Genomic DNA, 15,676 nt, shown 5'->3' with positions numbered 1-15,676 from the left:
TAATGGTTTAAAGAAAACGCTCCCTCCCAAACAAACAAGTGAACATAGAATTTTCCTTAAATGTATGTAATTTCTGCCATGGGATTCAAATTTGCAGTCCTGACTGCTTAATTTCTATCACATGTTGGCTGCACAATGCCAGGCCAATGTCAGTCCTGCTGGGTATGGCGCCAGGTCACACCTCTCCATCTCTAAATGGGTATACCCTTTGCAAACTCATATTCCTAATAAATGTTTCGTCATAAGACTCTCCCAGCTTTTCCTAGGACCCAGCAAACTTTACTCACTCTAGATCTGATCTGAGTTCATTCTTAGATTTCTGCTTCTTTGGTAAAATGCCAACTGAAGCTAATAGGAATTTCTCATGGATAGAAGCTTGGCAACAGACAGTGCATGATATTTCCTAGAGAGGTGGATTAAATCCACAAGAGATAGAAACCTGGAGGAAGTAGACATGGCCACTTAATTCTCTCTGCAGCCAGAAAGAACCTACTACGTGCAGAGGAAAATTCCTTTCTACCTAGTCACATGGGCCACGGAGGCTTCCTTCAGAAGGGAACTTTGTGTTCCTTAGGTTGATACATCTGTCTTCTTACCTGGGGCTGAGACCAGAGCTTGTTATACTTGCTACTATTGTATTCTGTGTGTCAGTACTGTGATTTGAATTCCAGGCTTATGTTCCTGCTCATTTTACTTGCTCAAGCTTGGGATACTACCATTTGAGTGAGACCTTCTAACCAGCTTTTCCTTGGTTAGTTTGGAGGTAAACTCTTGTGAACTTTTCTGCCAGTCCTCTGGTCTCAGCCTCCTGAGTAGCTAGGATTATATGCATGAGTCACCAGTACTCAGTCTGGATCCAGTTTTGTTTTTTATTTCCCCTCCCTATTTTTTTCATTATCATTAAGTGGTTCCAAAGTAACATGCTACTATATGAGTGCAATGCATTTTGATCAATGTCTTCTAGCATTAAGCAATGGTTTCAACCCCTTCTAGCATTCTCCCCATCAATGTAGTTTTAAGTCACACATGAACACACATATGTGTGTATGCATGCACATGAAGGCACCCTCAGAGCATTAATCAGGGGTAACTGATAACATCCCCTCTCCTCTCCTCTCCTCTCCTAGACATTAATTTGCATATGCTGTCTCTGTCTCCTGCCTGGAAGCAGAACCAGCTCTGTCAGTCTTGTGTCTCCTGTCCAGCTGCCTGGAGCCTGTCTTCCCTCTGCCATCTTTCTGCCTTAAGCTTTGACATTCCTCCCTCACTCCCATAGGTCTTCTCAGAGGAAGCTTCAAATGCCTTCCTTCTGTAGTGGGGAGACATGCAGTACCTGGAACAGCTCTCCAAACCTGCACCCACAGATTCATCACCATTGCACAGCAAAAGTAGGAGCTCTCTAGTGGCAGGGTCTTTCTTTCTTAGAGCCAAGGCGACCTGGAGGCCGTCTTCTGTTACTTGTTTGTCTCCTCTCTAGCATCAATCCAAGTTCTCTAATTGTTCTTTGTTTTCTTCCCATCTGAGTGTGTGTGTGTGTGTGTGTGTGTGTGTGCGTGCGTGCGTGTGTGTGCGTGCGTGCGTGTGTGTGTGTGTGTGTCCCCATGTCAGCCTCTAGAGAAGTTAGGATTATAGGCCTGGCCACCAGCACCTGGCTTCTAATTATTTGTTGGTTTGTTTCAAGCACACTTTCTCAAAGGGAATTCCAATGCATTCCCATCCCAGATGAGTGTAGATTACACATCTGCATTCCCATCCCATCTGGGCTTGCTCTCCTTTATAGTAAATCTTTGAACAATGCTTCAACCAATTGCAAGGGACCAATTGCAAAAATGAGAATGTCTTTCCATTTCAAGTAAAATCACCGGATTATTGATCTCCGAGCTAAGGATTGGTATCCATTCCATGACATGAGTACAACTCAGTTCATATTTGTAATTTCATTTTATGGACATCCCCCATTAGACTTGATGAGGCTCATCTACCATTCTGTGTTGAGTGGTGAGATTGAGTGGGGGCTCTGAGGGCAAGCTCTAATACCAATACAAACAAACCAACAAAGCAAACCTAGAAAAGTGAGCAATGAAAAAAAACTCCACCAGTCAACAACAAATGAGGTAAGTCTAGAAAGTGAATTATAGTTTACATAAATGACCATGTATATTATATATTATCCTTTCTGGACTGTTTCTATGACTCCTTGAGGGAAATGTCTATCATGGGGCTTGAACTCAGGTCCTGGGCCCTGTTCTTGGGCTTTCTCAAGGATAGTATTCTACCACTTGAGTCACAGCACCACTTCTGGCTTTTTTTTTGGTATATGTGGTACTGAGAAATAGAAGACAGGGCTTCATGCATGCTAGATAAGCACTCTACCAGTAGGCCATGCTCCCAGCCAAAAGCCTTCTTGATTTTATAAAGCCCTGTCCCATGTCGACACCCCCTGCCCCCCAGGGCCTCTTTTCTGTCTCTGTAAGATGAAGGGTTATCAGGTAACACATGGATACCCAGAATTCCACACGCCACCCTGATTCTCCCTTACTTCCCCCCCCCCCAAAACAGTATCTGTAGGGAAGCAGAAAACTATCCCTACTCATGAGTTGGACACAAATTATTTATATCTACTTCTAAAATTTGCAAGCCAGCCAATTAGTCTCCTTTCTTTTGTTTTGAAGATTTGATTCTTCTCAAAACAAAATATCCCTGAGAAGGCGATTTCAGGTGAAGGCGTGGGGTGGAAGAATGGGTGTGGGTTCCATTCATCAAGGCATCGAGGTCTGCTCCCTACCCCTGGGCTCCACTTCAATGATACACGGACAGAGTGGAGACTTGTTTCAGCTTGCCATGCTAAGTTTTTGTGACACTTAGTATGTCCTCTGTAAATACTCAGGCTTTTCAACTGTTTGCAATTATGAGATTAGAGGCAGCAGGGGAGCAATACAGACTTGTGTTTGATGATCTGTTTCAGGGAGTCTTTAGCATTGACTGGTTAAAAATAATTTGCTTGGCTTCCCAAAGATGATTGTGAAATGTTTTGGCAGAGCTTTGTATAAGGGCTTGATAGTGGTTGGTCCATTTCAAAGGACACTTGTTGAATGGCTTGAAAACAAAATGTCCCCTGAGCAATCTTCTAAAAACAGTGATGCTGTGTTGACCTGGAAGAGTCTGAGTGTGGTCACACTCCCGTCGTCTTTCCTATCCCTCCCATCAGCTAGCCTCAGCAGGTTACCATACTTTTTCTTTTCCTTTTTCCTTTCCCCTTTTCTTCTTTTCTTTCCTTTTCCCATTTTCTTTTCTTTCTTTATTCTTTCCCTTTTCCTCTTTCTTCCTTTCCCTTTTCTTACCTCTTCCCCATTTTCCCCCTTTATTTCCATCCTTTCTTCCCTCTCTCTTCCTCCTTGATTTCCTCCCTTCTATTTTCTTTCTCATCTCTCTACCTCCTCCCATTGCTTCTTTCCAGCTATCTTTCTCTATTCCCCATTTATTCTCACTCTTAATGGGCAAAAATAAATGCCCAGGGCATATGACTACCAGTAGACTTTTAGTAAACCCAGGTTTTATATTGTTGGGGCTAAACTAGCTTGGTGTTAGGAATGATGTTTATTCTGTCTCCCAAATGTCAATCCTGGGATTATACTAAACTCTGCAATTAGCTAATAGCCAATCATCATGCTGCACTGTTTTCAGACTTTCTAAATTCAAAGAGCACAGCCAATTTTCCTCCTACAATCCATACCTCATTTTTTCTTTTGGCAGCTACTTCACCTCAAGTTCATCGCCTCACATCCTTCCTCTCCCACAGCAAATACTCCTCGGTGACCTACTCAGCAGTGGTGTGGGACTGGAAATGGAAAGGCCAGGGACAGAGTGTGGCAAACAGATATGGGTGGCCTCATTTTGGCTTTTCCTAATGGATTTTGGATTCCCGTTGAAGCTGCTCTCATTTCAGTTAATTAGATACGAGTTCACCAGTCACTTCTGTTTACATGCATAGTAGAAGAGGTAAAACCACTATAACGATCATAGCTTTCACGTCCTGAGCACCTTCTGTTTGCCACACTCCATGCTCATGAGACACCTAGCCAGTCCTCATCACAATTCTCAGACTCACAGAGAAAAACCAAGGCCACAGGAAAACAGGCCATCCCTGGCGTAAAGCTGCCTCTTTCCCATTGTGTTGGGAAAGAAGTCATGTTTTCAAATGACTCATTTTCCAAAGTGAAGGTAGAAACTGAGCATTTGTATGCATGTCAAAAGTCCTTAAAATCAGAGGAGTAAAAGGAAAGGAATGGGATGTGCAAAATTCTCCATAGAAGATGCAGATGTAAGACACAGGCTTCTGTGTCCTTACCTCCTCATTCTAAAGTCAACACAACTCCTGTGGGGACAGACCTTGCCGGAAGGAGGGGTGAGGGAGGAAGAAGAGGCCACCTTTTTTCCAGAGGTGGTAGTTCATGTTGGTGCCTTGTGAGCCCAGGTTGGAAGACCTCTGTGTGGGACATCAATTGATGACAAAGAAACCTGGGTGTAGAAGGAGCAGCCTTGATGGATCTCTTGAGCTATGGACCTGGGAATTAATTTTCTAAATTTCCTAGGATCTCACCAATGAACTTTAGTACTTCTTAAATGATATTTTATCCCATTTGCTTGATTGATTTACAAGTAATGATTAACACCAAATACCTTTGTTGTAATCATTTGAAAGTAAAATGTAGTATCATGCTCCCTTTCCTTTTCAGTATTTCCTTGAAAAAATAAAATTCCATTATAAAACTACAGTACAATTTTTCAAAGTATAAAATGACCATCGATACAAAGGAATATACTATTCATACAACGTAGTGAGGTATAATTTATTTTTACTTTAACCTGTACTGGGTTGTTCTAAAACATGTTTCCAAATTAGACTTAAAAAGACTTAGTTGAATTTACTAAATACAACATTTCCATGGAAGGACGGCAGGAAACAGGGGAAAGATGGACAAGAGAGCAAGCCTGTCCATACCTGGAATCATAGAGATAATACAAAGCACAGAGACTGGGTTGTGCTATGCCTGAAAATGGACACGGGGAAGCAGGGCTTCTTGTTTCCGTTTGGATCTTAAATGTCCCTCAAGAGATTTGATTGACAGCCTGTGATGCTATTGAGAGATTGCAGAAGCTCTAAGAGGTGGGGCCTAATGGAAGAAAGGATGTCAGGCCACCAGAAGGTTTATTAGGATCCTGCCCTCATCCTTTTTATCTCCTCCCTTCCCAGCCCTCATGAGGCAACCAGGTCTCTTCCACCGGTTATGACATTCTATGCCACTACAAGGTTGGACAAGGGACCCATGGGTGGAACTCTCTGGGACTATGGGCCAAAATAAACCTTTCCTCTTTTTAAGTTGATTGTCTCTAGGTTTTCTCACAGTGATGGAAAGCTGACTAGTATACTCCAAAGAGAAAACTTTGAGAGGATTCTAAAGTGATAGAAAGATTTTGAAGTTAGGATTTCTTTTCCCTAGCTTCTCTCTTGTGGGGCACGTTTGCTTCGTGAAGGTGAATAAACTTAGAGAGATTTGGACAGAATCAAAGGCAACACAGACTGCTCCAACTGGCTCAGCTTCAGAGCAAATTGAATCAAAATATACAATTTCTATAGAGCTATGAACCATGGCAAAAGTTGATTTTTTTTTAAAGGTTGATTTTTTTTCCTTCCATTTTCAAGGAAAGCATGTTTTGTTATCTTTCTCAGAATTTACTGGCTTCTTTTCTTTTCTTTTTTGTGGGTCATGGGGCTTGAACTCTGGGCCTGCGCACTGTCCCTGAGCTATTCAGCTCAATGCTACCGACCTACCCCTGGAGCCACACCCCACCTCCCCTTTCCTAGTGATTAATTGGAGATAAGAGTCTCTCAGTCTTTAGTATCTGGGCTGACTTTGAATCAACATCCTCACATTTCAGCCTCCTGAACAGCTAGAATTATAGGTGTGAGCCACCGCACCCAACGCTTGCTTTTGTTTTTAAAATTTAAAAAGGTCTGCAGATATGACATTATATGTTTTTCAGTAACACTGAGTTGTGCAAAAAAAAAAAACCAATCATATGTTTCTTAGAACAAAACTGACTTAAATCTACCTTCATCTCTCATAGCCACCTGGCAATTAAAAGTATAGATAGGGCAAGTCAAGAAGACCAAAGGAACAAAAGGCGCACGGTATCTTTAATATGTGGCTATTAGATCCAAACAGTACAAGAGCGAGGATTCAATATTTGCATACCCAATGCTCTGGACATGGTACTGGAAATATAAACACAAGTACATAGACATAAAAAATCTATGACTCTATAGACACAATGTTTTATTACATAGAGTAATATGTATCTATGACATATAAACCCTCAACCTAATTTTAATTATGTTCTAAAATCTAAGTGCCAGTGATTGTATATAGAGATTCCCTTCTTGAATACTTGTTTGTTAAATACATCATTTGAAATATGATGTTAAAATCAATGTTAATAAATTCTCTAATAAAAAATACCCAGAAAAAGAAAAAAAAAAGTACAGACAGGCACATCCATAAAAAAGTTGTCAATTAAGTGATTTTTATACTAATGCTTGGCTTAAATTCAAATTCAGAAATCTTCCTCTTCAACGATAACAGAGATGTAGGGAATGTGTTTCCTATTGAATACATTTTATTGATTCTATAACTTCCTTATGTTTTTATGACAATAACTTATTTACCATAGCATTGGAATTTCAAAAACCTCATCCAATACAGCTTCACTCTGAAGCTCATTCCAAACTAAAACTCACCCTGGGAGTATTGGAAAGACTCTTGGCAAAACCCCAAATGCATAGCCTATATAGAGAATCCTGAAGATAATGACATTTCTTGATCCCATTTATTCTCCAAAAGTCAATGTAAAGGTTACTGTAAAATGTAAACCATTTTGGAATTTGCTTTTTTTTTTCCTTTTTGGCTAGGAAGGGTTAAACTTGATAGTCTCCTATTCTAGCTGTCTTCTCCTTTGTAGTGAGGATCAGGCCTCCAGGGTCAGAAAGGGCTCTGGGAAATCACCTCCTCTACATAGCCCATTTCTTGGTTCTGATTGGATGACTGTGGTTAACCAGGCAGTCAGCATTTACATTCCAAACATTCCCAAGAAACCAAGTCAGCTATTCTCACAGCTCATCCATTTGACAGATGAGAAAACCGGAACTATATTTTGAATGGATGAAGTCCACTACTCCCAAGTTTTCTGCAGTAATCTTTTTATTTTCTTTCTTTTTTCTTTTTTTTTCCAGTCTTGGGACTTGAACTCTCGGCCTGGATCCAGTCCCTGAGCTCTTCAGCTCAAGTCTAGAGCTCTACCACTTGGGCCACAGCATCACTTTTCTGCAGTAATCTGTTAACTTTTACTCTTCCATATATACTGGGGTCAGAGCAAGAGAAGCTACCACCTAAATTATACTACTATATCTGTGTATGCTGTTATAGTCATTTTAAAATCTACGTCCCCTCCAGTCTGAATCAGTATCCCTTGCAAAGAAAAACTCTGTCCTGTCAATACTTGAGTATTGCTATTCTATAGGGCTAAGCCAGGTGTGTTCTAATGACTCCGAGCCAAGGCTATGGTGCTGAACTGAGTCTAAATGCGAGTACTGGCACTGACTATCCATTTACCCTTGAGTAAGTGAGTCGTCTGTCCAAGGAACATGACCTCTCTTTGCCTTTATTTTCTCAGCTATAAAATAGAGATTTTAACACCCCACAGTAAACCTTCCCATAGTAAACATTTGATAAATGCTAACTGTCCATAAATGCCCCAATACATTGATTGGAGGGGGAAAAACGCATCAAGAGGAAAGTAAGAATTATTACAACGAGGAGAGGAGCTGGTTCTTTCTCAGCCCATCCCACTTTCTGTGTTACCTCACCCTTGACACTCACGGAAGGAGGGAGAAGCCTCCAGAATCTTTCTTTTATTTTCCAAACCGTAGCTCTACATATTTCCATAAAATTTCACAGAAAAGGCACAGTCTGCTCCAAAAACATGAATGTATTTCCCGAATAATAACTAAATGACTCAGGTATCCTATAAAAAGTCACTATTGTTCAAGAATCCTGGCTAACTCCAATCCTGACAGGTCAGCTCTTGCCAACGTCAACAGGAGAGAGAAGGGGCCTTTTATTACCTGCAACCTCTGCTGCTCCTCTAGCCCAGAGCTGTCCCCTGGGTTGGGCTGGACTTGCAGGTTCCTGGACAGCTCCATCAGGGCCTAGCTGGAGCTCCTAGGCTGGTGGATAGCCCCACAAGGTCAGGGTCACAGACTAACCTCCCTTTTCAGCCCAGATGAGCTGCCAGCCAAAACCACATGCTTCTGGGGCCAATTCAGCCCTTGCTAGGGTCACAAGCCCCTTTCTCAGAACCTAGATCATCACCTAGCTGTTTCTCTTCCCTTTCATCACTATTTTTAAAGTTTCTCACCTACACACCAATGACTATCCCCAACCAGCTGCATTTGTTTGCTGGGGACAACTGTGACAATGAACCAGACTGGTGGTTCAACATTAGACATGCTTTTCTCACAACTCCGGAGACTAAAAGTCTCATATCAGACATTGGTTTCTCTCATGGCTTCTCTCTCTCTTAGGCATTGCACGTGGCTACTTTGTGCTTGCACATAGTCTAAGTATAGCCATGCTTTAAAGCCCTGGATCTATATGCACACGTGAACTGGAGTGATAGATGCAGTTCATCCCATAATGCCAAGGATGAACTCTGAATGCTTAGGATACTGGTTAATTTTTCAAGCAAGAGAGAAGACAATGCTTTCTTTCGGGACATTGTGTGATGTGTGCCAGAGGTGGCCACTGATACAGCATTGAAAGTCCTCCTGTGAAGTCCACAAGAAAAACAGGAACCAGTGCTTCTTATATGTTATCTCTGGCAGGCATAGTGTCGGATCTTCTGGACTGGAGATTTCCAGATGTCCACCCTCCTTTGGTTATTTTTGCACAAATACATAGTTCATGTACACTTGCAGCTGGCACAAAGCATGAGGACACCGTCCAGGAATTCTTCACTCTGAAATCCCAACTCCATGGCCAAGACCTAGCTCTGTCTCTTGGTCTAGTTGTGGGGAAACAGTTTTTGCTACACTCCAGAGAGATGGCTGGGCCCCTGGGTATTTTCCACTTTGCTTCTTTGTTAAAGGTGGACTTTTAATCACCCCGCTCAACTGTGATACCAAGAAAAGCTAAGAGGGTAAAGTTAGCTGCAGCCACTCTATGACCTACTTGCACATACCAGGTCAATACAACTCAGGCAGAATGACAGAGACAGCTGTCACTGTGGCGTTCAGAGGGAATTGAGCAGTTCTGTTTGGAAGACTTGGAAACAAGTATATCATTACAGCTCGACTGTTCAGAGAGAAGACACTCAAACCCACTCACAGGAACCAGCACAGCTCTCCTGTCACCACCCAGGGCCCATCTTGGATACTGAGAGTTTTCATCAATTCTCTCCATGCTGCAACCTCATAACCAAACAAACTCTCTACTTGTCTCTACTTGTCACAGCCTGCCTTATAATAGCGGGGACAGGGCAATCTTTCAACTGTGAAGGAGGAAGAAAAAGAAAAGGAGAAGAAAGCAGAAGAGAGGAGAGGAGAGGAGAGGAGAGGAGAGGAGAAGAGAAGAGAAGAGAAGAGAAGAGAAGAGAAGAGAAGAGAAGAGAAGAGAAGAGAAGAGAAGAGAAGAGGAGACCATGGGAGCCAGGCAATCAAAGGCCAACTCTAAAGACAAGGACCCCAAAAAGATGCCCATGCTGGGGAGACGGCAGAAGTTTCCTGCATGGGATGATACCCTGCTCTTGGGAAAGGACCCAAGGTCCCTGCTGAAGCGAGGCATGTGCCATGTCAGCTTTAGCTTGGTCACCAGAGGAATGACAGACACCCCAGACTTTCTGTGGGGCTTGTCTGAAGTCCAGAAACTCAATCTATCTCACAATCAGCTCCGAATCCTCCCTCCCGAGGTGGGGAAGCTGACTCAGATTGTGGTCCTGAACTTGTGTGGGAACCACCTGAAAAGTCTACCCAGAGAAATCAGCCTTCTCCAGAACCTCAAAGTCCTGTTTGTCAACATGAACTGCCTGAGCGAGCTCCCTCCCGAACTCAGCCAGTGCAGAAGCTTAGAAGTGCTGAGTTTGTCACACAACTGCCTGTCCCAGCTTCCTGCCAGCTTCGCCGACCTCTCGAGACTGCGGAAGCTGAACCTCAGCAACAACTATTTTGTACACATCCCTATCTGTGTGTTCTCGCTGAAGGAGCTGGATTTCTTACACGTGGGCTCCAATCGATTAGAAAACATCGCAGAGAGCATCCAGTGCCTGGCCAGCCTGCAGATTTTCATTGCTGAGAACAACAATATCCACTCCTTCCCAAGATCCCTTTGCCTCCTCACAAGCTTGGAGCTGCTGAACTTAAACAACAACGACATCCAGACTCTGCCAGATGAACTCTATCTGCTCAGTAGACTGGGAAGAATTGCCTGGAATCCCATGGACAAAGGGTTCCACATTTCCCACAATCCTCTGTCCAAGCCCTTGCCAGAGCTGGTGGAGGGAGGCCTGGAGATGCTCTTCAGCTACTTGAAGGACAAGAAACACAACTGACATGGGCATCTCAGATGTGGACACTAGCCAGAGCATTCTGCCTCTGCCAGCCAGGGTACTGCTACAGTCTAAGCTTTCTGCTCTTACTGTTGATGTCTGCGGGTGCTTGGTGACTATTTCTTAACCATTGTGAGTATCTGTCCATGGAAGGTTGTAACTGTTTGTTCTCAGTAGCATCTGAAAGAGTTTGCTTATATCGTTCTACACTTAAGTTGAAACAGGCTTTAGGGTTTTGGGGGGGAAGTGGTTGCTCTGATTGCTTTAGGGAGCAGTGAGATACAGCCTTTGGTTTGAGTGAATAACAGGTCTGAATTCAGTAGAAAATCCAGATGCCAACCATGTACAAATCTGTATGGTATGGGGCAGGACCCCTGAATCAGGGACCTGCTGTCAGATGGCAACAGCAAGACAAGTTCCTTCACTATCCAGTCAAAATGAGGGACCAAGGGACAAGTGGAGCTGTGCTCTATGAAGGCTCAAGGAGGCTCAGCCTTCTTGGCCTTTCTGGAATGAATCATAGGAACTATTCCTTAAAATGCCTACAGGGTAAGCACAAGGCTGTTGATGGTTATGGCCAGGGTGAATTTCCAGATAATAAACACAAAGTGATATCAATTCATGACTCCAACCTTGTTCTGCCACCCCCCACTCCCAGACCCCTTTCTCCTTGTTTTTTTTTTTTGTTTGTTTGTTTTGTTTTTTTTACAAATACTGGTACTCAGTCCTGGGACCCTTTTCTAATTCTTCATAATTTCCCTTCTTCTCCCTTAATGGATTTGTCCTCTTACTGATGAGCTAATCAATTATTAAGGGGAAGAAGGAAAATGGCCAATATGCAGGAATGAGGAAATGAGACATGAGCCACAGAAAAAGGTAAATGCTTTTATGAATTTAAGAAAGGGGAAATGTTTGCCACTTGTTGTTCACATGTGGACATTTAAAAGCTCTTTAGACAAATGTCCCTCTGGCGGGGAAAACATAAAGCCTGGTTTGTTTTTGATTTAGAGAGCACATGGCTATTAGCTAAACATAGTAGCACACAGGGTCAGCAAAGACAGAGTTTCTGTGCCCAGAGTCATCACATCCCAGTAGCCAAGAGACCCACAACACTGGTATTTAATTGGGGTTAAGAATCAAAATTGTGAGCCAGGCCCAATGGCTCATGCCTGTAATCCTAGCTACTCAGAAGGCTGAGATCTGAGGATCAAGGTTCAAAGCCAGCCCAGGCACTAAAGGACATGAGACTCATCTCCAATTAACCACTAGAAAATGGGAAGTAGGGCTGTGCCTCAAGGGGTAGGGCGGTAACCTGGAGCTGAAGAGCTGAGGGATAGGGCCCAGGCCCAGTGGGGCTTGAACTCTGGGCCTGGGCCCTATCCCTGACCACCACCACCACCACCACCACCACCAACAACAACAAAAAAAAAAAAAAAAGGAAAGAAAGAAAGAAAGGAATTTGTGGACACCAATGGCTCATACCTATAATCCTAGTTATTTAGGAGGTTGAAACCTGAGGACAACAGTTCAAAACCAGCTCAGGCAGGAAAGTCTACAAGATTCTTATCTCCAGTTAAACCACCCAAGCTAGAAGTGGAGCTGTGGCTCAAGTAGCAAAAAATGAAAAAGCTCAAGGATAACACTCGGGCCCTGAGTGTAAGACCTAGTACAGACATACATATATACACACACACACACACACACACACACACACACACACACACACACACACAATGTGGCAATAAAGCTATTTTCAGATCAGGTCCACAATGAACCAATTTCTTTGTCTTCCCAGCCATTAGTTTACAGAACACAATAACAACAACAAAATAAATTGCAAGACTTGGACTTTGCAATTTGGCCTGAGACTTGTATAATTCAATATTCTTGATTTAATTGAATTAAGCTTCCAAGTATCTAAACTGTACTCTGTTCTAGACACCGGGCTGACAATCCAAGAGGAAGTTCCTTCTACTAGGGACTCACTATTTGTAGAAGAGAGACACACATGGGTTTTTACCATATACAGCCCAGTGGTGATCCACTGGGCTAACTACCCCCACCTTTCTTCTCCCCATTTGAAAAGAAACAACAAAGTACTGGGGTCACATCAACTTCATTCAGCGGCTACAATGTGCTGTTTCTTCCTATACTTATTCATACGAGCCAGGTGAATTTCGCTATGATCACCATTTGCACATTTGTGCATGGCTTCTCTGCTGAACCACTGTAAATAGACCTTCCCATAGTCACGCTGAAGATGTCCCTTCTAAACCCCTCCATGCAGCAACTGGAAACCTGTGGATAGATCCCTGCCAGCCATGCACACACACAGGCACACTCCAAAATCCTCCCCCCACAAGTGGCTTGTGGGAGCCAAGACTATTTTAAAACATCAGTGGAATTTGTACTTGACCTCCTGGCTCAGTAGGAAATTGTGGGCTGAGCCATGCTCTGCAGAACCGGGCAAGTTTTCACAGAAGCCTTGGCTGAAGGACACACAGCTGTTAGACTGACCATGGTGCAGGCCAGCGGCCTATCTGGGCACGTTCACTGCTTGAGAAATCACTTGGGCTCACGCTGAATATCTGTGACCTTGCTACAGGCAGTGGCACAGGCGAGGCTAAACAGAACTATGCTTTTCCTGCTGAGCAATGATTTCTTGTTCTCCCAGCCTTCTCAGGTCACTTGATCCCACAGTAACTTGACTCCAGGGAAAGAATGTCAACACATTTTGAAGGTGACCTAAGAGCTTATGATACTTTTTATAAGAAAAAAAAGTTATCCTTTTGGTTACTAGCTTCCAATGGGTGACTTTCATAAGTACAATAGCAGAGTTTTCTTAGTTTAAAACTCAGCATGGAGGAAATCACAAAAGTACTGCAGTACAGCAGGGGCCTATGGTGCTTTCAATATTGACCCTTTATGGATCTCTCTCTCTCTCTCTCTCTCTCTCTCTCTCTCTCTCTCTCTCTCTCTCTCTCTCTCTCTCTCTCTCTCTCTCGCTTGCTTTATATCAATAAAGGGAGATGCTGTACAAACCTGTTAATGTGCCTAGTTATTCAAAGCACTATCATTGAGGGAATTCAGAATACCCTTCTGTGTCTTTACTATGAAATTCTGAAATTCTACAGTTTCCTGTCTATGAAATGCTTCTGGCTTATCTTTTATACTTCTAATTCTGCCACATTCAGGTAACTCACAGCTGTTTCTAAAGCTTCTGGAATCAAAGCACCAAGGTTGACCGCATTGGTTATGGAGTATTTAGTCAAAGAATATAAGCTAATTGGGTGGTTGATGCAGGAGCTGCCTGCACCCGCTCTGATGATGCTGTGATTTTCTTGTCTCTGGGCTCTTGGGAGGGAGGGATGTCTGGTGTGTTCAGAAATACCTTTTGAAACAGTTGGAGAATATAAGCACACAATTAGGCAAAAATCCCATGTTCCTAAGAAAGGAAGAAGATTGAAAAGACACATCTGTTCAAGGAATAGTGCTGCTAAATGCAGATGATGGCTGTATATAAGAAAGGAAAACACAGTCATTACTTAGCTTGTTGGCTTGATATGTGGTTAATAGAAGTGATGTACTTAGTTCTCCAGCTTCACTGAATAGACTTCTTTTGGGGAATAACCAAAGAGAGATGACTTCAGGACCCTCACCTCTGGATTTCACAAGGAAGGCATGCCTGCACTGAGATAAAAGAAGAGAAAAAGAACATTGTCATTATTAGTGGAGATACACAGAAAGAAAAAGGTCTCTTCTTTCGGCAGTGGATGATTGCAGTTTCACAAGTCCCCCTTTCTCATGCTTCTACACACCCACTGCACATTCATTAGGGAAAGGAGGAAAGTTAAGGAACCCAATTGAGGTGCTCAATCTCTGGAAACACAGTTTGGTATCAGGGCTGAGATGATGGAGTAAGTGAGGCTCTGCAGGCTGGTCTGGGTGTTTTTCTATTATATACATATAATATATATAGTATTATATGTTATTAGGTTAATATATTCATTAATTTATATACATTTATATATATAAATATATATATAAGTATAATATGTATAAATATATAGATATATATAGAAATATACATGTGTATACAAACACACAAAGGCTGGCACAAGCCCCTCTGGATCAAGTTACTTACTGTGATTCTGTCCAAAAGTGAAGTAGAGGGGCTGGGAGTTTGGCTTAGAGGTAGAGTGCTTGCCTAGCATGCAGGTTCGATTCCTCGGGACCACATATCCAGAAAAGTCAGAAATGGTGCTGTGGCTCCAATGATAGAGTGCTAGCCTTGAGGAAAGCCCAAGGACAGTGCTCAGATCCTAAGTTCAAGCCCCAAGACTGGCCAAACAAAAAAATCTACACAACACAAGTGAAGTAGAAGATGAATTCAAGAATGATCTAAAAAAGAAAGAACGAAAAATCAAAGGTTCATCAAGAAATAATGTATCTACTACTTGACTAATGTAATTGTAACCCCTGTGAACATCATGACAATAAAATACAATGAAAAAATTAAATGTTCAAGCAGCTAGATGAAACCAATACAAAGATGCTAAATATTGACTTACATCTTCGGTATCTACACTTCTAAAATTTGGATCTGCCTAAGGTAAGATGTTCTCTCACTCTCACACTTTCCTCCAGGAGTTGGGTTTTCAGCACTCTGTTACATTGAGAAACACACAATCCCCACCCTAAATTACATGTCCAGCCAAGCCACAGTGCTGGCCATGTCATTTCTTACTTATGATAATCCAGGAACACAACCTAAAAAAATCTTTCATGTAGTTTAAGAAAACAAGACAAAATTCAAAAGGGCACAAAAGCTATTATAAGTAATAATAGGAACATTCTTGACCTTGTAGATAAAATAACTTTCTACAAGCATTCTTTTTAAGTTACCTGTCAAGTTCTATGTTGAATCCAAAGCACTACTCATTAAGAAAAAGACAGCATGGTAATAAAAAGAGGAAGCAGAGAAAGCTCATAATGAATTTGTAACAGCTCTGGTGTC

At 42.4% G+C, this 15,676-nt stretch overlaps 1 protein-coding gene across 1 annotated transcript; it reads left to right on the top strand.

Annotated features, from left to right (window-relative positions):
* Positions 1-9,756: 9,756 nt before the first annotated feature.
* Positions 9,757-10,662, top strand: Lrrc30 (leucine rich repeat containing 30). Its single transcript, XM_090353600.1, has one exon. The coding sequence runs from the start codon at positions 9,757-9,759 to the stop codon at positions 10,660-10,662; it is 906 nt and encodes a 301-aa protein (XP_090209726.1).
* The last annotated feature ends 5,014 nt before the right edge of the window (positions 10,663-15,676 follow it).

The sequence above is a fragment of the Megascapheus bottae genome, chromosome 19 (genome assembly GCF_031878675.1).
Source record: "Megascapheus bottae isolate mThoBot1 chromosome 19, mThoBot2.hap1, whole genome shotgun sequence".
Lineage (NCBI taxonomy): Eukaryota > Metazoa > Chordata > Mammalia > Rodentia > Geomyidae > Megascapheus > Megascapheus bottae.
The sequence above is the reverse complement of the archived record's forward strand: the minus strand, read 5'-3'. Positions and strand labels throughout refer to the sequence as shown.

Excerpts from the sequence above, each read along its gene's own strand:
- Lrrc30 (XM_090353600.1), top strand. The coding sequence starts at position 9,757 with ATGGGAGCCAGGCAATCAAAGGCCAACTCTAAAGACAAGGACCCCAAA.